General features: G+C 51.5%; 1 protein-coding gene across 2 annotated transcripts in view; it reads right to left on the reverse strand.

Moving 5' to 3' along the window:
• Positions 1-869: 869 nt before the first annotated feature.
• Positions 870-21,169, reverse strand: part of PAX5 (paired box 5) — a 132,298-nt gene continuing 111,998 nt past the window's right edge. For both annotated transcript variants that reach the window (XM_059833828.1, XM_059833827.1), the window contains 2 exons: positions 9,655-9,741; positions 870-946 (listed from right to left, as the gene is read on the reverse strand). In XM_059833828.1, the coding sequence (XP_059689811.1) occupies positions 870-946; positions 9,655-9,741 (164 nt within the window). The remainder of the gene's footprint in view (positions 947-9,654; positions 9,742-21,169) is intronic.

Genomic DNA, 21,169 nt, shown 5'->3' on the forward strand with positions numbered 1-21,169 from the left:
GCTTAACTTGAAACTAGAGAATTTGTTTCCGTGCTCATTATGACAACAAATTAACATAAAGGAATATTAAGCAGTAAAATGTCACAAAACTGCCCACGTCTTCAGTTGCCCATGTGTTTGATACCAGCATATAGCATGATCACACACGACTGTCAGATAGGATGCTCTATACAGAAATAACATCAGCCCAAAACATAGCCACAATGAGTGTTAACCTGGTTCAAAGTTGCTTAAAGCTTACTGAATTCTTTGAATCAGTGCACCAGTTTCAAAACACATTTTCAGATGCGTTTTGAGTTCATATTTGTACAATGTTGCTGCTTATGCTTAAGCCACTCTTATAGTAATACAAACAAGCAAGTATTTACAGTGGTGCTTGTGTAAAATTGAGCAGACTGATTCTTTTTTCTTTGCCACCAAAAAAAAAAAAAAAAAAAAAAAAAGGGAAAATTGCCTTGAGTCTCACAGCCTGTTTCAGTGTGCAGCAAGAGGAAGCCGCCCCCCAGGGGGGCTGCTCACACCTCTTCCTTATCCCCAGATACAGCCATGGCACCCACAGGCGATTAAAGCAGTAGCCAGCCGGCTGCAAAAGACATGAAGCTACTGCACGTTTTTGATAACGCAGCGCGTCAGGAGAACCGCTTCCTCCTGTTTCTTTGTTTGATTTGAGACCCAGTCAACACGACCAGATTTAAGAATACAACGATAATCAGTTCACCAAGTTTAAAGAGCAAAATTTCAATTAGCATGTTCCTACTAGGTACTTTCTCCTTCCCTTGCAGCACAGCTGGCACGGTTGCAGCAAGGTGACTCGTCACAGTTGTCCCAGGCAGTGCATGCGGCCAGTGCTGGTGCCCCAGGCTCCAGCGTCAGTGGCGGTCGTAGGCAGCGGCGGCCGCTGGCGGGCCGGCCCCGCGGGCTGCAGCGCTGTAGTAGTATGGGGAGCCTGCAAAAGAACAGAGAACTGTGAGGAAGACAAAGGTGGAAAGGTGCCAGCTTGCAGCGTGCCGACACGGGCAGCAGAGAGGTCTCCAGCCTGAGCTCAGACTCACAGCAATAAAGGCTGGGTAATTAGAATAAAAATCACATTAATGCATTCTGCCTGAGAACAGTGCTACCGTTGCTTTGCATTTCTGCTGGCTGCAGGGCACCTGGTTCCCTTCCTCCACTCAAAACACTAGGTTTCATTTACTTCACCAAAAAAGTTAATGACTTTGCAGAATGGAAGGTCAAAACGTTCCAGCCCCAACACACTACCACACTCTGACTTCTCTGATTTATTTTCCCCTCCTTTGGGGAGGAGGAGGAGGCTGAACCCCAAAGCATTCAACATATTTCACTCAACTCAACAACAATTCCGCCTTTCCTCTAACTGCTACTATCAGAGAATAACCCCGTGGATTTTTCTTAGATCTGGTAGTGACCTTGGAGCTCCAGAAATAAATGCCAGCTGTGTGCTACCAGATCTGCTTTGGGATCATGACACTGTGCTGGCCTCTGCCTGGCCAGAGAAAGTTCTTTGGCATCCAATACATTTGCTGAAGGGAGAAATTGTTTTCAGAAAATATTGGTGACTCTCCCTTTCACTTGGTAACAAATCTGAACTCAGAAAGTAGTTTACAACTACCTCCAGCAAATAATGCCTTATACAACGAAGTATCTGATACTCCATATCGCAGCTTTTGAAATGGACACTTAAGCCTCTAACTGATCAAATTCGTGCTCTATTTTTTGATTGAGTACATTTGTTACACACCTGAATGAACTACGCAGGCGAAGCTTAAAGCTTTGCAGATTGATGAATGCCGAGGCACTCATCTACCAAGACAAGGTCTGAAAAATATCAGCAATGACTTTCCTGCCTTGCAGGGCTAAGTGCTGGTAGACTGGGTGATCACTAAAGGATCACCTGGAACCTGGACCGTTTGCTTGGATAAGGAAGAGTCTTTGACTTCAGATGTATCCAGAGAGACACCAATCTGTCCAGACGGTTCCAGCTGCTAAATACCTTCCCAGTGCACTGGAGAGGAAATCAACTCTGATTCAGTGTAAGAAAAGAGTTGGGAAAACAATTTTTCAAGGCGCTACCTGTTTGGTCTCCAAGTCACCAGCACTTTCACATGCATGAGATGCAAGACACGCTGTAGTGTGGAAGAAGCCCCTTGGAAGGACTCACACTCGGACACATGCGTCTGAGACCCCCAGACAATTCTGGACAAGTGACAAAGAGCCAATGTGAGGAACGGCTCTGGAGCAGGCTGGGCTGTAGGGTCTGGTCTCATGAGTGACCCCACCCAAGAACTGCCAGCCATCCTGAACTCCCTGCCTTTACCCCACCTGGGACAGTGGCCCAGCAGACACGGTTGAGGGTCTTCACGACCAGGGATGTGACTTGTCACAAGGCGGGTAACTTCAGCAGGTTCAGTGGGGCAGAGGAGCGGGCCCCTCCAGGAGAAGGTGGTGCCACCAGACTTCAGTGGGGCCTGTGGACCCCTCAGCAAAGCATCAGTGGCAGTGAAGCCAAAGGTGCATTTTCAGCCATTCAATTCCCACCCCATACTCTAGCAAACCCTGCTCCAGCAGGTCCAACACTGCCCGGCACCTGGGCACAGGCTAGGCATGGCAGTACCCTGGCTGTTCCACCACCATGACGCCGGCACACCCTCTGGAGCGGGAAGGAGAACCCAGGCAGCATGCCCTGTGCCCCTGGTCACCTGCTCTCTGCTGAGCCAAGGACCCTTCCACCTGGGAGGCTGGAGAACGTCCTGGCCTCCCCTCCTCTTGCACAGCCTCCAACTGAAGGCATTGCTGTTCACCCCAAAACGACCTGAGTGATTACTCGAGGGCTGCTGGTTCAAAAGCCCAAGCACAGAGTGAGAATCACGTTGCCAGCCTCTAAGAGGAAGCCCATGGACATTCACTGTTAACCGTCGGCTCAAGATAGTGATAGAACTGCAACATGGAGGACTTCTCCACCTTCTCCCAAAACCAGCCTCGGTGAGCTGCCTGGATTGGTTTCCAGGGCTGACAAAATAAGCCATGCTGCCCAAGACGACACCCTGAGGAGACCATCCCACCAACTGAAACACCTCCTGAAAGGATGGGCTCTTCTGCTGTACCTCGCTGTTGTGGATCCACCAGGATCCATCTCACAGACAAGCCCACCTGTTTCTTCTAGGCTGCTTTTGTGCTGAGCGCCACGTCAGGACATCAGCTGAGACTTCATCGCCAGCCTCCCGCTGCTCATTTCCAGGGGAGCACAAGCCAACGCATCCAAAAAACGGAGCTCAGCCAACATCTGCTACGGCACGGTATGTGCAATGTGCTCCTCGGCAGAGCCATGGAGAAGAAACTTCTTTTTCATGATCAGAGTCCTACCACAGCATGTGATACTCTGCTGCTGCAATACCAATGGGTCAGAAACAATGGGGTTTGGCTACAGGAACGTGGCTGCTACATCAGTCAGTGCTGCGGCAGAATGGGAGCTTGTACGCAGGGGGTCTGTGTTGTTCTCAGCACCATCCTGGGCGCCGCAGACATCCCAACTTAAATATCATGCAAAGCTGCTGCAACGAGCTGGGTTTAAAGAACATAAACAAGCTTCAGGACTGTGGTCCCAGTTGTCTATAAAGGTAGTCTTACCATACATAAGAGTAATTCAAGACAGTCCGTGAAATTACCGGCCGGACTAAGCACTTGCTAAGATGTTTGCAGAACTTTTAGGCAGGAGCCCCTCTCACCTAGGTTTATTAACTAAAAGATAAGTATTTTAAGCCACAATCAATGGAGGCAAAGCAGATCCCTTCAGAAGGTCATCATCCTATTTACGCTTGCACAAGTTCAGATCTGACAGCCTTGCGTTAATCTGCTGAGGGCACCACAACCGCTATCCTGGACGGGATGGACGCTCCTCTTCCAGACAACTGACATCAGCTTAACAAGCCCCAGCCTCAGGAACCATATTTCATGGAGAGGAATACTGGAAAGCTTCACAAGGACAGTGAACACCGTTCTAATGGGTAGCCTAAAATAAACTGCTGTATACTGTGTATCCCAGTCAAACTCCAGCAATTAAAAACATGAAAGCCTTCCTTGGCCAAATGAGGCAGTCTTCAACGAGCAAAGGCAAACTGAACAGCTCACCAGACTCTGAAATGTACGTGCCTTGTCTAGCTGGGGTTTTGGGGCTGTTCTCTGTAGCCAGTGAACTGGGGGCTGCGCTCTCAGGGGTGCTCAGTTTGTCAGTCTGTGTCCCCTCAGAGCCGCTCCTGCTGCCCAGGAGTCCTTGGGGATCACCTTCCACTGCGGGGCAGGCAGCACCTCGGGGTAAAACACCTCACAGGCCCACAAAGAGCCGGGCGGAACTGCTGTCCTCACCCACTGCAGCACCGGCAGGTCGATGGGGAGCAGGGTGGGGCGGTGGCCAGCTCCCAGGCGTGACTGCTGTCGAAGTCCCTGCCGGCACCGGCACCAGCACTGGCACTGGCCATGGCAGCTCAGCTCTGGCAGAGGGGTGGAAAATCCAGGGAAGGGATCCAGCGGCACCAAACAATTTCACCCTGACCCATGGAGCAATGCGTGGGTCCCACTGGAGCCACATGCAGCGGTTCCCGAGGTTTTGGGGTAAAGGGGGTCTTTTTGGGGTCAGGGCCTTCGCTTTCCCCCTCCCTCTTCCTCCACTGCTGTTCTGACTCAGTGCAGCTACCAAAGCCCAATATTTCTCTCAGGCTTTCCAAAGGCCTTACACTTCTATCAAGTTTGATTTTTCCAGTTTGCCTTTCAGCAGTGAAATCAAAAAAGCTTGCATTTAAAGTGAAAAATGAAAACATCACATCACAAAGCATTCACTCTTCCTCCCTGTCACCATGCCCCCATCCAGAACAGACTTGTTCATTCTTCTGTCATTTTTCTTTTCTAATTCATACTACCATCAATTTATTTCTTGACACAGTCATTTCTGGCACCTACTTGTTCTCTAATCTTTTCACAGAAACCCACAGAAGAACTGAGTCTAATCCTAATTGACCGTCTCCAAGCCCTGCCCTTGCACGACACTGTGCCGTCACCAGCAGTCGCGGCACTGAAATGGTGCAGGCAAACCATCCCAACCACCGCACAGGAGGGCGGTGGTCCGGGCGGGAGCTGGGGTGCTGCATCAAAGGAAACACGCTGCGAGCAGCATCAAGCCAAACGCGACAAGCAAAAATGGTAAAGAAGTTATTGCAACAAGCCAGCATGAAATTGAATCGTTTTTCTTCATTAGACTGTGTTGCTATTATCCGCTCTTAGCGTGCGTGTGTTGAGCTGACTACGCTGGCGCATGCACCAGGACGTGCTGACAGCGACGGACTGAGCCCCAGGCACGCATGGGCTTGCTTCCCGTGCACTTGTGCATTTTCCTCCATGTGCATCCCTGTACGATACCCCTTGCAGATCATTCACAGCACAGTGGGGAAAGAAAAAAAGAAAAGAGATGACCCTTTCTCCACCTCCTCTTCTGGCTTTGAGATGGGGACACTTGCTACAGGCACCGAGCCAGACATCACACGAGCAGCCGAGGTTTGCATCTGCTTCCCAGCACATCCCACTGGAAACTCGGGGTCTGTCCTCACTCTGGCCATGGTTGGGGTGGGACTGGGCCACCCCACGCAGCAAAGGCTGTCGTGCCCCTGCCGCAGAGCTGGGTGTGGATGCCACCAGGGCCAATGACGGGACAGGAGATCAGGAAGATGCTGCAGGGATGCAGCAGGCAAGTGACGACTTCTGCCCATGCTTCTGTTGACCATCCTGGAGGACTGCAGCTTGCTCATCTTCCCTTGCACAAGAGCTATGGGGTATGGCATTTGGGACTGCCCTGGAGAGGAGGGAGCACAGTCACCTGTTTGCATCGGTTCCCACACCAGCTGGGGCAGGTGAGGGTGGGTTGCCTGGTGCAGAGGAGCAGGGAGCACCAGAGCAAGGGCAGAGCTGGCACAGGGGTGATGGGGAGCAGCCGGTGCTCTGCTGGGGCCAGGCAGCCGCTCCCCACCACCTGCACACCAAGAGCATGGTCCTACCTTCCCATGGAGACACCGGCTCACGCCTCTCCCTGCTGCTCCACACTCCGGGACAAAGGCTGGGGACTAACAAGCACAGTCTTTTCACCATTCTCACCTCTCTCTGTTCCTATTCTCTTTATTCTCTCCCAAATAATTTTTCAACCCAAGTATCCTTTCCTCCTGCCACTTGCAAATCACGGCATCTCACCTTTTAGCTCCTCTTTCACAGGTCTCAGCCTGGTGTGATTGCCGCAGTGCAATTTTTCCTTGCCAGCACAGAGAATTAATTGAACGTAGGCACTGTTAAGTGCTTGCAGTATTACACGTTCATCTCGGTGAAGGGAGCAGGACTTAGTAAAACAAACTGTGTCAGTCCATGTACCAGTCCTGATTAATTTTGTCAAGGTTTCTGCTTTGAGGCTGATACTGCCAGAGCTTGCTCTCAGGAGAGAATTGCTAAATGCACTCACGTATACTCCTGAGAAGAGTGGAAGCATCCTGGATATAGTTTAAATTAACCTCCTCTCCACTGTGGGTGCTCAGGCTCGTCACACGGAGCCTTCTGGGCGTGCAAGGAGACTTGCAGCAGGATTTTAAGGCTCTGGCACAGGATTCCTACTTGTCCTGAACTACCAGTGTGGTTAGTGGACACCTTGGCTAAGAAGGGAGTGCAGGATCAGCTCCCAGGGATAAAGGCAGAGCTGTGGGTAAGCGGGATGTCTGCAGGGCACAAGAAATGTGTCTGACCTGCAGCCTACGGCTGAACAGGGCGACATTCTCGCTTGGGTCCTATGGCTGGACGTGGACCTTGCAGTGTCTCTTGGAGCACCAGCTCAGTGGCCCTGCCCTCCAGCACTGTGTTGGTATGGGCAAGTGGGCTGGGCTTCCCCACCTAGGTGTTGGGTCACGGACCTTTGCAATGCCCGCTGTGGTACGATACTGACTTCTAATAAATGCCTTTCCAAACTGACCACTGTTTTGCTTTGGGTGCTTTTCTGAGAGAGAGGCTTGAAATGAAAGGGAATCCCAAGGCTCAGCTCAGCAAGACCTCACTGCCTAGTTCTCACGTGGTGCCCATGGGCCGTTCGAGCAGCACAGGGAGGTAAAGGCTACACCAGCTCTCAACCAGATCAGCAATTCCTGCAGCAATGACAGGAACAGAGCGGAACAGGTATTTTAAAACTACCAGTGGTCAGACAAGGGGATTCCCCTGCAGGAAACGCCAGCACTCCCAGTTTTGTGACCAGGATGAACCGGAATGGTAAGTTCATCCTTAAGACTTGCTGCAGAAGAAAAACTCCCATTCCTTTTCCTTTTTGATGCATCAAAATTTCCAGCCTCATAACTCCAAATTCATGTGTCATTGCACACTCAAAGCAATATAACATTAACTGTACAGTGACTGAGTCTGTGAATCGTAAGATTTTGAAAATACTGAAACAAAGTATTTGGAAGAGGATAAAACCAAGGAAGACAAGATTATACATTTTAACAACTCTCGCCAGCAAAAAATGCCAGCATTGTTGTCATTATCCTGTGAAACATTTCAATTTCAATAAAGCTGCAGTTTCTGAAGGAAAATGGTAGCATGCAAAATGTTTTGCCCTTGCCTCATTTAAACACATGTTCACAGCATGCTGCTGAGTGAAAACTGCTGTAGAAATCCTCACCGGCCTGAGATGTGAGCCTTGCCATGGGAGCACGCCTCCATTTCAGCTGTGCTCATAAGGCATGCCTCCCACACAGTCGAAGACGAGATAGAATTTGCCCCCCAAAATGTATCATCCGAAAAGGACATGAGAAGAAGAGGGAGAAGAGGAAAAAAAGGGAATAGCACAGGTAAAATGTGTCCTGGCAGCAAGCAGCTGGCTCCTGACCAGCCTGTGTTTTAAAGTCTTCTCCTGACCCAGACCTGCCTGCATCCACCGGCTTCAGAGCACTGTGGTGATGTACCCTGCCCTGCACCCAGGCCAGCACACTCAGAGCATATACGAGCCTGTCATCTCAAATAAGCAGCTGAGCAGGTCGTGGGCACAACCTGCTGCTGCTGGAGTCGAAGGGCCACTGCCCATCCCTGCAGGGCAGCTCTGGGATGGCTTCAGGGTGGCTCCGGGCTGGCTCCGGTGCGGCTCTGGTGTGCACATCGGAGGCGCGCGCCTGCCGGCAGGAGCATGCTGCGCAGCCAAGGAGCCTCGCCAAAAGCCTCTCTCTATGGGGAAGGGCAGGGTTGGGGCTGGGTTTTCATTTATTTTTAATATCATGCCAGTTTCTTCAGCGGTTTGCAAGCAAAATTTAAAAAGCCACCCAAAACCTGGCTTCCCAGGCCTGTCCATGCAGCAGAGCTTTGCTAAAGCAGCTCTCCTGCTTCCACAGGAGTTGCAAAATCAGAAATTAAGAAAGCATGGTGCGCGCTCTTCCCCCTGGCTAAAGCATCTTCCCCACAAGGCCAAGCCAAAATCCTGCAGGCACTGCCGGTTGTGGCCATGGAAACTGCGGGTTTAAGCACAGGGACTCCCCTGGCTTTGTGCAGCTATGCCCATCCATATTAGCTGGAGATCTGTCCACTGATTTATGATGGAAGCGCTAACAAACCCTTAAATGTGGCACGGCAAATAGCAGCATTATACCAGCACCATGGCATGGGAGGCAGAGGCTGTCTATTGCTCCCCAAGGATTTGTTTAAGGACAAGAACCATGATGAATACAGCCTGGGTGGCTCAATTACATGGGGACTCAATTACTTAAAACAAAGAAACTGGATGAAAAAAGTATGACAAAAATTCAAAATTATTTCTCTGCTGGAGGTCACATATAACAGCCCTGTCATCCATAAATCTGGAAATCTCTAAGGCATGCTACCCCTGTGTTGAGAGATGACAATTAATTGGTATTTTACTTACCTCATCCATGCAAATTATGCAGGGAAAAATTCTAATTACTGCATGCTACATGTATATAAGGTCAAAGTGGGCCAGCTTTTGACAGTGGTGTAAAATGGATTATGTTTATCCTTCACATGAGGGCCATGATCCTGCATGAGCCACGGGGCTCCTGCCCCCCACTGCTTGTAGGGACCATGCTGGCATCAGTGAGGCTGCGCGGGCACAGCCGTCCCTTGCAGGAGGGATGGATCAAGCAAATACACAACTGGGGAGCAAACGCAATGCGAGGTTGGGGAGAAATGCAAAGTGCTTGAGCAAGCAAGAAAACGATGGCATGGGGAATGGTGGGGCTTGCATTTGGCTTTAAGCAACCCAGCGCCTCCCCGAAGCAAGAGCTCCTGATAAAGCGCCCCAAGTTTTGTCTGAACAGGATTCCTTGCCCTCAAAAAAATGGGGATTCTGCCTTCTGGCAGCACCTTGTGTCTCTGGGAGGATTTTATGGGCCAGAAAGGGGAAGAAAAGAGGTTTGGGCACAGGGCTTCTTGCCAGTGGAGGGAACCAAAAGCACTTGTGTGCCCCACTGGAGACCTGCAGTCCCACACAGGCACCAAACACAGGGACTCAGGACCGCACCAGGACATGCACCCTGCCCACCCTGGCAGTGGACGATTGCTGCTGGGTTGCAAATGGGGCACAGCTTGCACCGAGGTGCCAAGGCAGGGGTGGCAACTTACCCAGGAGTCCAGGGTTGGGAAACCTCCAGGAGTCATTGTACGTTGAATATTGAGGGTGGCTGTATGGGCTCCCAGAAAACTCGCTCCCTAAGTTAAAAAGAAAAAACAAAAGATCATTTGATTTGAGACCGCAGTTACCATTGTGGGGAAAAGGAGCCCTTCAGTGCGTGCTGTGCTCCAGTGACGGCCTTAGTAAAAGCAATGCTGGCCACCCTCTTTGAGGAAGGGCAATGTGGGTGGGCGAATTATTAAACAAATGGGTGCAGCCATCTTTTATGCATCCTTTTCACATTGCAGCCCAGGACTGCGGAGCTGGTGGGATTTTTCTCAGGCAGCCTGTGCTGCAGGAGCGAGATAGCAAGGAGGGATGGAGAGGAGTCTGGGACACGCTGAGGGACTGGCCCTTGCCGCCACAGTGTCCTACAGTACTCAGGCCAAGAAACACAATACCAGGACAGGGCTGCTCAGACAGGGTCTCTGCTGGCAGGAGACGATGAACCAGCTCATCTTCTCGATACTGGGTACCCTTCCAGGCTCTCCAGGAGAACACGGTCTTGGTCCCAGACATCTGTCCATCACTTTAACCCAAGAAGAGGGATGCTTGCATCAGTTTCAGATGGCTTTGAAACCCTCCAGACAAAGGCATAGAAAAGGCTTGAAAAGTTATTGCTATTTATCTCCTCACCAGCTCCTGCTCTCCCCATCTGTTTGTTCTCTTCACATGTCACCTCCCGTTTCATACTTCAGCTGCAAGCTCTTCAGGACAGAGCCTTGCACCATGGGGCTCTGACCCTGGCCACGGCACCCGGCTCCACCACCATGCAAATACCAACACTGCTGCTGATTTATTAGGAAATCTTCCACGAATGACAGTTTCCCACTCTCCTCTCTTTCTTCCTCCTCTCCTCCCTCTCTCGTACACAAATATATGCATACAGAAGACAGCACGGCAGGAGAAGGAGTAGGTTTCCTACAGCAAGAGGAGGAAAAGGCTGCCAGGCTGCAGTGGAAGATGCTTGCTGTGACCTTCGCCTGTTCTGGTCCTCAGCACCAGCATAGCCCCCGCCCCAAACCCAGGGCCTGCTTTTACCCCGGCTGAGCAGTAGACCCCTGCCATCACATCTCCAGTTCCCCAGGCTCAGCACCCCCGGTCACCATGACCCACAGACCCGCCATGGGGACCACGACCAGGTCCCTGGGCCTGTGAGTGGCCTCCTCACTCAGGACACGGTTTTCCTGAGTTGCTGACCCGCTGGCCCAGTGGAGAGGGGACGATGCTCCATCCGAGGAGTCGTGACTCCACCGCGCTGCCTGTCGGGGGGAGCTCTCGGCTTGGCAGCGCAGTGGGCTGCAATAGCTGTGCAGTCCTGGCAGCCACTGCAAAGGTGTTTTCTGACAACACAGAAGTAAAACAGGTTGGTGTCAAAATACAGGGTCGGGTCCAGGGCAGCTTGGTCTCCACATGATGCTGCTTCAGTAAAAATGAGCTGGCTCTCAGCCTACACCAAAGGATGCCAGTAAACACGCTGAACGTGCTGATGGCAAGAACCACCCACCACTGGTCTCTGTTAACAACCCTTCTCTGTTCCCCACAGCCCTTTGGACCCGTAGGACTGCACTCACCAGCCTTGACCTGCTCTCCCTGCCCCGACCCAGCATCCACAGGCAAGGCAATGAGATGAGGTCTGAAGCCAGCAGCAGCAAGCGCTTGCACGCTCAGTGCGTGTTGCTGTTTTGACCACACTTCTACACAAGCTCAGAGCCGGTTTTCATTACTGCTTCGAAGGAATGGCATTAATTCACCATGAGCCACGAGAAACAAAGCTGTTTCCAAACCTTTCTTCCTGGTGAAGTACATCGTATCTACAGTTCCTCGCCGCTCCCTGCCCTGGTTGCTAAATGACTTCAGAACCTGAAGGTTACCTCCGTCACAGGGCCCACTCTAAAAGAGTGAAGCATGGTGAAGACAGTGAAGCCAGAAGACATGTCAGGAGCCACCCGCGGTACCAGGGCCACTGGCAAAGCCGTCCTCATTGCCTTCTGTCAGCCAGGGAGCAAGCTCCCTCCGGCAAGACACAGCGGCTCCTCTCCGGTCCCTTCTTCTGCCTCCCCACTGCTGCACCCGAGGCTGGCTGCTCAGCCAGCGCCCTCCCTTCTCGCCCCGTTCCCAAATCCCCTCGGCTTCCAGCAAGTCTCTGACCCAGCTCCGTCCTACCAAGCCTGCAAAGCCTGTGGGCAGCGAACTGGCTGGTAACGTCACGGGTGAGTGATACGATCTTTCCCAGTCCTCGAAGGCTCACAGCCAGGTCCTCCTTCCAGTGTGCACCACACAAAAATCCCTTCATCCTGTGGGTGCCTCTTCTACGGGGAGGGGCTTGCACACCACCTTCCCCCGTGGTTTCGTTTCTTCCCTTCCACAGGGCAGCGAGAAACGCAGAGATTTAGCCCTGTTTTAGTTGCACAAAACGGTTGCGCTGCCTGACTGACATGACACACGTAAGCCAATGGGATGGAGTCTCGGTGCAACGTCCTCCCCGGGAGCCGCAGGGTGCGTAGACAGAGGGACAGGGCAGACTCTGGTCCCCGGCGCAGGTCGCTTGCATGGGGTATGGAGCAGAGCCTGCCCAGCTCCTCCGTGCACCGGTAGCAGCCTGGGCTTTGAATGAAGCTCGCAGCAAGCCGCGGCATGCCTGTGAGAGCCATGCCCTGAGGGAGGGCACGCGTACCCATACGGGGACAGGACAACCCTTCGTTTACGGGGACAGGACAACCCTTCGTTTTCAGCTGTCCCACCACTCTCGCTCCCTCCCCTTCACACCCGCCACTCCCGTCCTCCCGAGGTTGCACAGACCCGGTCCGTCCTGCGCCGATGCTGCGCACGCCGCTGAGCAGGCGGCAGCGCTTTCTAAATGCTCATCAGCGCTGCGGCAGGGCTGCGGGTGGGAACGGGCTGACATTTCATTGTTTCATCCTCTCCTGCCTTGCTCTCCTCCCCCACCATCCCCACTGCCCTCCTCCCCACACTCACACACAGACACACATCGTGGACCCTCTCTGGGGGATGCTCCGGTGCCTGTCAGGCTGAGGCTTCCAATTCTCTGTTTTTTATGCCTCAGTGGTCAGGGTGTCAAGCTCCTGCAGTACAGACCAGCCAGGAGCTCGAGGAGTCACTGAGCACCATCAGCTTGGTGACAGTATTGCTTGCTTCTTAACATACTCTGCATATCCATCAGCCTTGCAGGAAAAAAAAAAAAGAGAGAGAAGGGGGGCAGGAAGGAAAATGAGAGAGAAGAAACACGAGAGAGGGGAGGGGAAAAGGAGAAGTGGGGGAGAAAGTCTCAAGCCCTGCTACTACCATTGCAGCACTTGGGCAGACAAATGGTTCAGCCATAAGTGAAACTAAGCTAGACGAATGAACGCTGCATGAATGCCTCGTGATTTCCACCAGATATTCCAAGGTCCATCACCTACACTTCTTGACAGCACTGCTTAGCAGCCAGCCCTCGCCCCATTCAAAAACACAACGTATCAGCTACCCGGGAACGCGCACGCATGCGGCACGTTGCACACATGTGCATGGTGCCTGCCCGTGCCGCCAGCAAGGGGTGAAACGGTAAGCCCTCTCCTTAGTAATTCTGGCATCACTTGAGACAGAAAGACACCAAACCAAGGGCTTCTGCCAGTTATCCCACCTCTTGCTGCAGACCTGACTCCACGCTGCCACGATGCTTTATGCAGCTGTAGCCCAAAAGGGGTCAGATTCCCCCATCACCACCAGAGGCAGAGGTGCAGCGGAGGAGGGAAGAATGATTCCCGGGAATGCTGCTGCTGCAAGGCAGCAGCAAGCCCTGGGAGATGCACTCTACCCTGAGATGGTGGGACAGAGGCACAGCCCCCTTGCCCGTGGCGTGAGCCCCAGGGGCAGCTACAGAGTCTGAAGGTGGTGGATGGACCCGCTGCTGCAGGGGAAACGGCAGTATCCGTTCTGCAGCACTGCACTGCCCGTTCTGCAGCATTTTCTCTGGAGATTATCAACTCATGTTCACCCGTCTATTTCGTTTTAAGGTAAGCTTCCTGCAAGTTTCCTTTGTGATGTGCAGAGAAACTGAAAAGCGTGAGCTTAAAAATCTCAAGATCCAAGACATGAAGAAAGAGATTTCACATTGTCTTTCAAACTGCCCTGTCTTCAGAGAACTGCCCCTGCAGGGGACAGAGGAGGATGCAGGCACCTCTGTGCATCGGTGCTGGACTCGGGGCAGGAGGATGCTGGAAACCTTCCTCCCACACCAAAAGCCAGAAGGATGGGGCAGAAGGGCTCCAAACCCCTGCTCAAAGCAGAGCCAGCTTTGATATAGACCATGTCCAGCCAAGGTGTGGAAATCCCCCAGGGTGGAGAAAGCCTGACCACTGTCACTGCACTACCACTGTTCACCGCACAGAGCACCCAGCTGCAGTGCCACTAGGTAGCACAGCAGTAATGAATTTGTCCTTTAGCCTTGTCTTCTTAGGACTGTGTGGCACTTAACACCAGCAGAAACCAGCAGCCTTGTCAAACATGGAACATGCTTGTTACCCAGCTGCTGGTACCTTTGGACTGAAATGCAAAATTCAAAAAAATACTCAACAAACAAGTTGTATATGTCATTTCCAAGTTCAACACATTGCTCCAGTCCCCAGAGTCTCAGAAGACCCCATGAATCAGAAGCTGAACCAGCTACGTGAAGGCAGACACATTTGTGCACTTTTCACTGCGTTTTCTCAGATACCAGGTTTTTGCACATGCGTTTGGGATGGGGAGAAGCCATCAGGACCACAGGGGTGAGTGGTTGTGTCCGTATGACAGCTGCAGGTAATACAACATGCAGGTGATACAACGTGTAGGTGAGAAGCATGCCTTCCTCCCTCCAACCACCATGCGACAGCTCCCGGCGAGCTCTGGTCGGATCCGTGGCCACCCAACAGGGAGAGTGACCACAACCCTGTGGCTGTGCTGTCCCTCCTGCCGGACTTGTCCCAGATGCTGGTTTTCTCCACCAGTCCCCATTAGCTGGGTCCTTTTGCCATCCAAGCTCCAGGTTTAGGACAAGGTTTTACTTAGCCCTTCCATTTAGCAGAAAATTAAAACAAATCAGGAGAAACAGTGTTCAATAAATGCAACTGCATGAGGGACAAGAACTGGAGTTTGTGGGACAAAAATCAGAGTCCTGGCCAAGAACAGCAACACCTTGCCCATTCCTCGTTGGGGTCCTGGGTAAGTTGAAAAATAATCTGCTGTACTTGTCCCTAAGTTGGGCCCCTGCAGATGAACCCCTCTCCCCCTCCGCCCCGACCTCCCGGCAGGGGCTACAGGTGTCTTTACCTTGCCCTTGGACCTTACTGTAACTTTTAAAAATTAACATTCTCCAGACTTTTATTTGTTTTCTATCGTTTTCTTTTGTGGAAGAAATCACATGGATCATAAATTTCTTCAGCGAATTCCAATAACAATCATTACCCTGGGTAGCTGAGATATGCTTGACTGCATGGGGAGCAGGGCTAAACACTGCACCGAGCTACACGAACGCACCTAAGCAGCCTGCATATCACCTACTGCATATCACTGTGAAATAACGGCTATCCAAATGCAGCCTTGAAATCTATCGCACAAAAGCCACACATGCAACAGGGCCAGGCATCACATGCGCTGGAGCTGATATAAACCGAAGGACAGCAGGAGAAGTCACTTCCCTATGTGTGCCAACACCGCCCGAGAGATTGCTTCATGATCCAGCAGCCCTGGGCAGCATCTCGCGTAAAGTCAGACTGAGTCGGTGTGAGAGACCTTAGAAAAGGAGGAAAACGGTCTGGTCCCTCTGCGGAGAACAACGGCCTGTTTTCCCCTCGGTGAAGCAAATCTGCCTCTCCACAGCAAGCCGCTGTAGTGGCTCAGGGCGAGAGAGAAAGAGGTCTGCAGCCTCCGTGACTCACGGAACTCACTCCCTTAGAAGTTTTCTTCGTGTACAGGGGAGCTGGGAAACACCTTTCAGTTAAAACTTGCTTTCACACAAAAGAGTAATTTCACATCACTAACATAATTTTGCAAATTTGTAACAACTTTGACAAAATCCTTCAGTTAAAAAGAGCCTTGGATTTTAATTCTTTTTAAAAATCAGATGTTTTCCAAGGAAATCTTTTCTTTTTCTTTTCAATTCAGGGAAATGTATGTTTTCAAATTGAGTTCAGTGAGGCTCAAAACAAAAATCCAAAAATCTCAACTGGAAAAGAAACTGTATCTTTGAAGTAAAGTCCAAAGTAATCTCTATTGTAATTTTTGTTTTGATTGAACCTTGGGCTTTCTTCCAATCTTACCATTCATTAGCAAACAAGAGAATCAGTGATTTACACTGCTCTAGTCTGCAAATATCAGCTGTATTTAACCTGGGGGACTGGAAACCCAGGGCACGCCACAGGCTGACCACCAGTAATCTGCCAGGTCTTCTCCTGGTCCCTCTCATTTTCTCTGTCCACAGAAGCCCCACAGGAAGGATGTTGGTAACTCTGCTTTCTGCTCTGCAGATCAAGCACATGTGGCTGTTAATCTGCCTGCTCTAGACCGAGCAGCCCACAAGCTACGAACAACAGAAGAGCAAAAAAAGGGAAAAATTACCAAAATACAGCCCTACTGAAATGAAATGTGTATTGCAGAAACAATGATCCCCTTGGGAAGAAGCTGAACAGGAAAATACACTATATATACCAAATATATATGCAATATTCTACCCAATTTATCTCAGTGAAAATACCCAGGGTAATAACCCGCTAAAAAACCCAGGATGAGCAAGCAGGATTCACAGGCCATTCTTTGAAGGGCAGGCTTGGGAAATTTTCTTGAGATTGGATTATCGGAAACCACACCAGGACGAATTACGGGTCCAACACGTGAGGGCCATCGCTGCTGCTGCGAGATCCCTCTGGAAGGGAGCGGCAGCCCGGGTGTGGGGGCTGTACGTGCACTGCATGTGTTCATGCCACCCTCGTGCCCGGCTCCTGTGCGCGACGGACGCGCCACCCTGAAGAGGTGTATGCCCGCACCGAGCAGAGGGAGGCAGGGACAGCAATCCCAGGCATGCCCTCCTGCCTGCCGGCTCTCTCCGCTCATCGGCCGCAGTTCCCACCCTGCCTGTGCAGGGCGAGGGCAGCGGGGCAGCAGGCACGGACCAGGTGCCGTGCTCTTGCTGCTTCCCTAACACGTACCCGCAGCTGGAGCTCACCACCATTTTGGGATGGCGGCCGAGCCCCTGAGGGCTGGCAGGAGTCCCTGGGAGATTTGCTCCAGCCCGGAGCCCAGCGTCCTCCCGGCACACAGCTGCTGTCTGCCCTGGCCCCACTGGCAGCCGGCGGAGGATGCTGGCAGGACAGAAGGAGGCTCAGCATCGCACACCCTCGAACTTGCAGAGCGCTGGGGCTGGCGCAGTTTGTGGTTGGAAGGAGCTTTAATGAAAAAGAAACGTTTCCCAAGGGGACTGAACAGTGCCGTTTTGGAAAACCTCTTCAATGAGCAGTTTTGAAAGAAGAAAGCTCCTTTTCAAAACACCTGAGATCCTCTACATCAAAATGGGAAGCTGCTCCTGGTCTCTGGACCCTTGGTTACCTGGCATTGTATCCAGCAATTTATCTATGCCCACAGGAAAGAAGTGAATAAAGCATTAATAAATGGAAAAGGGGAAATGCTTTCTGCACAATTAATTTTTTTTTTGGAAGATGTAATAGAAAGTAATAGATTTCAGCAGAGGAACAGCCCTCACAAATGATTTTCAAGTAAAACTTCCCTTACACAGAACAAAATCTTCACTTCTTGATTTTCAACAACAAAAAAAAGGACAAACAGCGAGTTCTGAGCTCACTAAGCCTCTACCTGTGTTCTTTAAACACAATACAATAAAACTATGTCAAAAGTATCATCCAGCTGTAGCCAAGACAGAGCCCCTGGAGCTGCGATGTACTTCATGAGCCCAGCCGACCATGAGTACACACAGTCACTCACAGGATCCCAGGTAGTGCTATTAATGCCATACAATTAATTAGACAGCGTCTGTACTGCTCGTTGAAAAAACAGCCAGGAAATGCAGCGGTAGCTGCTAATTGCCGCTGCCAGCAGCGTAAGCAGCACCCACAAGACCCTCCTCGAACAAACCTGAACTAACAGTGAAATACCTTTTGCTTGTTAAAGCTCATTTCTCTCCTAAAAGCGGGAGCAACCTGATGGATGGAACCCCAAAATGCTTCCTATACCCTTCATGTTCAATTACCTAAAGACACCAGCACAGCAACCCACCTGGATGGCCGAGGTGATGCTGGGGGCAAAAATCCAGCTTCGAGCAGGGGCACGGCATCTGCTCCATTAGCAGCTGGGGTATCGCACACGGATCCACCAGCGAGGGTTCTGGGGAGCCTGCCGCCACCCATGGGTTGAGGCAGCGTTTTCCTGAGATGTCGGGGACCGCACCGTTGGCAGCAGCTTCCTCCTGGGAGCACCGAGGGTGCACGTGCAGAAATACAGCCCATGCGTACAGACAGACACGCACTGACATAGAGATCTGCCAACACGCACGCACAGGTACATGAATGCTCTTTACATACGTAGGGAGAAACAGGCTTGTAAATCCATTGTAAGAATCCAGCGGATCAATAGATCGGTTACTATCATCTATGACCCCTTCCAACAGTACACTTACACTCACTAAAAGCACATCCCACTCATGTCGGTAACATCTTGTAGTCATTGATTAACCCTTCAATGAATAGTCGAGGTGCAGCCGTCACCCAAACTTTCACAAGTGTGATTTAAAAATGAAATTAGCCCGTACACTGGCTAGTTTTTCCTGCACGTCAGCCAAAGAGAAGTTTATTGCTGTTGTGGATGGAAGGCACTTGGTCACATTCAGACAACGTCTCTCCAAAGTTCCCAGTCCCATCAAGACTGCCAATTAACTCCTAATGAATATTGTATATAATTTTATGATCATACAGATTGGAAAGTATCTCCCCCTTATTTTATCTTTGTATTAACTAGCACCTGCTCAAAGATGTACAATTTTATTTTTAACGGTTCTGAGTAGGTTGTCATATTTTAAGAAAACAGTAACATGCAGATTTTTGTAACAGTACCTCATTTCCAAGAAGCTACAAGGCACAGAAATCCCATCAATGACTAATGAGTTGTGGGTTAAGGTGGACGTACCTTGCTGTGAAGTCACTGTACTATTCTCGACCCGTGCTGCCTGCCATAAAATTTTAATGCTGCTTCTGACATCTTTATGAAATACCTCACCCAGTCTTTGCAGGATGACAAAAAGATTTACATCTGCAATTACTGCAAGCACATAGGTTTTAGCTATGCGCTTTAAACTTTTGTACACAAAGGTATTTAACTTTAATACAACAAAGGTAGGTGGTGCCACAGAGCAACCATATTGGAACTGCATTAGGAGAGATTTACCTCCCTGTACCAGGAGGACAACCGCCCAACTCATCTACACAGAAGACAGCATTGCAATTAATGATGACGAGGAATTTGCCCCTTCCCTCTCCCGGCTCCCCCCGGCAGAGTCGTCTGCCCTCTCTGCCAGCCACCGGCACGCAGCCTGTTGGGACCCCGGGCGGACCCAGCAGCGAGAAGCTGCACCGCTGGCGATAGCAAGCCCAGCGAGCCACGCTCACCACGTGCAGAGCCTTGGCACCCGAGCTGCCAGATGCAGGGCCGGGAATGCGGCGCCGCTCCGTGCCGGTTGCTGCAGCTGCTCGCCCCGGCCCCGCTTGCAGCTCTCCACAAGCCTGGTCTGTGGGGCTGCCTGCGACCTTTGCAAAGCCCCGTTTCACCCCGCGCCCAGGAGAGGCGAGGGGCACAGAGCGGATGAGGGGCACAGCGTGCCCTCCATCCACACAGGACGCCACTCGCTCCCTGCCCTTGCGCCCAGGCCCTCCAGATCTGCCTGTCTGCAGCCCGATGGCGTACAAGGGCAGGCACCATCTCATCTTCTCTGCTCTGGACCGGCTGGCTGGTAGCGCAGGTGGGATGAAAAGGAAAACTTCCGCCTCGCAGAAAACATCAAGCTTTACAATACGCATTCATCCTAAATCAGTGCAAAAAGTGCCAAGAAGTATCTTGTGGGATGAAATTCTCCAAGCTATGTAATGGAAATGTTGCGTTTGGCTCAGATGACGATACTCCACTCCATGCTTCGTCCTGACTTTAGCCTTTTTTACAGTTTCAGCCTTCATAATGATAATGTAATGTGTAGTTACTTCCAGGAATTACACAAGTAATTTAGCTAGTAGCAAAAGTATATATAATGTTACGAGCCGTAATAACACAGCTACAGTGTGGAAGCTGTGAAGTCTGGAAATTAAGCATTTTGGTAGCTTGATAAAGGTACACTGCTGCTGACACGGACACAGTCTTCAATATCGGCAAACGCAGGTGTGAATGGGGGTAGGAAAGCGTCTGCATGGCTGAGGGAGCATCCTCCCACACCAGCATCTTCTCAGGCATCCCGCTGGTGTCCCCATCCTTGGTGACCATCTCAGACCACGCTGGGGGCTGGCCACGGCTCAGCTGGGACCAGGCCAGCAGCTCCGGCTACGCCAGGCGACGGCTGGGTCCTGCCCTTTCTGCCAAGGTGGCAGCACCTTTGACGGACGGAAAAGTCTCTTGTGCTCCTGTAAACCCCCTGCGTGGATGAGTGCTCCCAGCTGAGCCGCTCAAAACCTCAGCATCTTAGCCCTTCCGCCTGCAAGACCAGGTTTTCAGCTGGACTCCAGGCTTCAGCCACCCCTGGACTGCGCCTTTAGCACATCAGCGGGGTCTGCTTTCCCCCTCTGGTTCTCTCTGTCATCGCAGGGAGCTTGTGCAAGCTCTGAAATAGAGAGACACCGCCCCAGCAGAGATGTCAGTTTTTCTTTCTGACAGCAAACACAATGCAAATGAATGCCTGAGTGACAGAAGACAGATAATTTCTCACTTGATTTTCATGGCATTGCTTTGGTTTTACACCACATCCACGTTACAGTCATCCTTTTAATGCAGAGAAAAAACATGTCAGCCGATCTCAGGTCAATCTCTGGGAGCGTGGCAGCTCGGTCCGCCGGCAGGACAGGCGCTCTCCTGGCAAACGTTTTGTAGCCAAAGCCATCTCCCAGTAATGCTGCAGCCACTTAGCCTGGCCTGATCCAGCTGAATCAGCCAAAAATTGTGCCGAGAAAGAGAACACGTGGTGGGGAAGGGATGATGGATGGGGTGTCTCCTCCCACGTCTAGTGGGCTGATGCTCGAGGACACCATGGCTGCCACGGCACATCCCCCGGCGGGACCCATGGCTCCCTGCGCGTCCCAACAGCCCAGGGCACACCTCCACGGGACCAGGCTCCTTGCCGAGGGCTGGCATTACGTTTCCCTGAGTTCAGTAAACGTGCAATATCAAAGACTAGATAGCCTGGGCTGAGGCAGCGCCTTTGTGCTGAAGAAGGAGGGTAGGAGG

Source organism: Gavia stellata, chromosome Z, assembly GCF_030936135.1.
Source record: "Gavia stellata isolate bGavSte3 chromosome Z, bGavSte3.hap2, whole genome shotgun sequence".
Taxonomy (NCBI): Eukaryota; Metazoa; Chordata; class Aves; order Gaviiformes; family Gaviidae; genus Gavia; species Gavia stellata.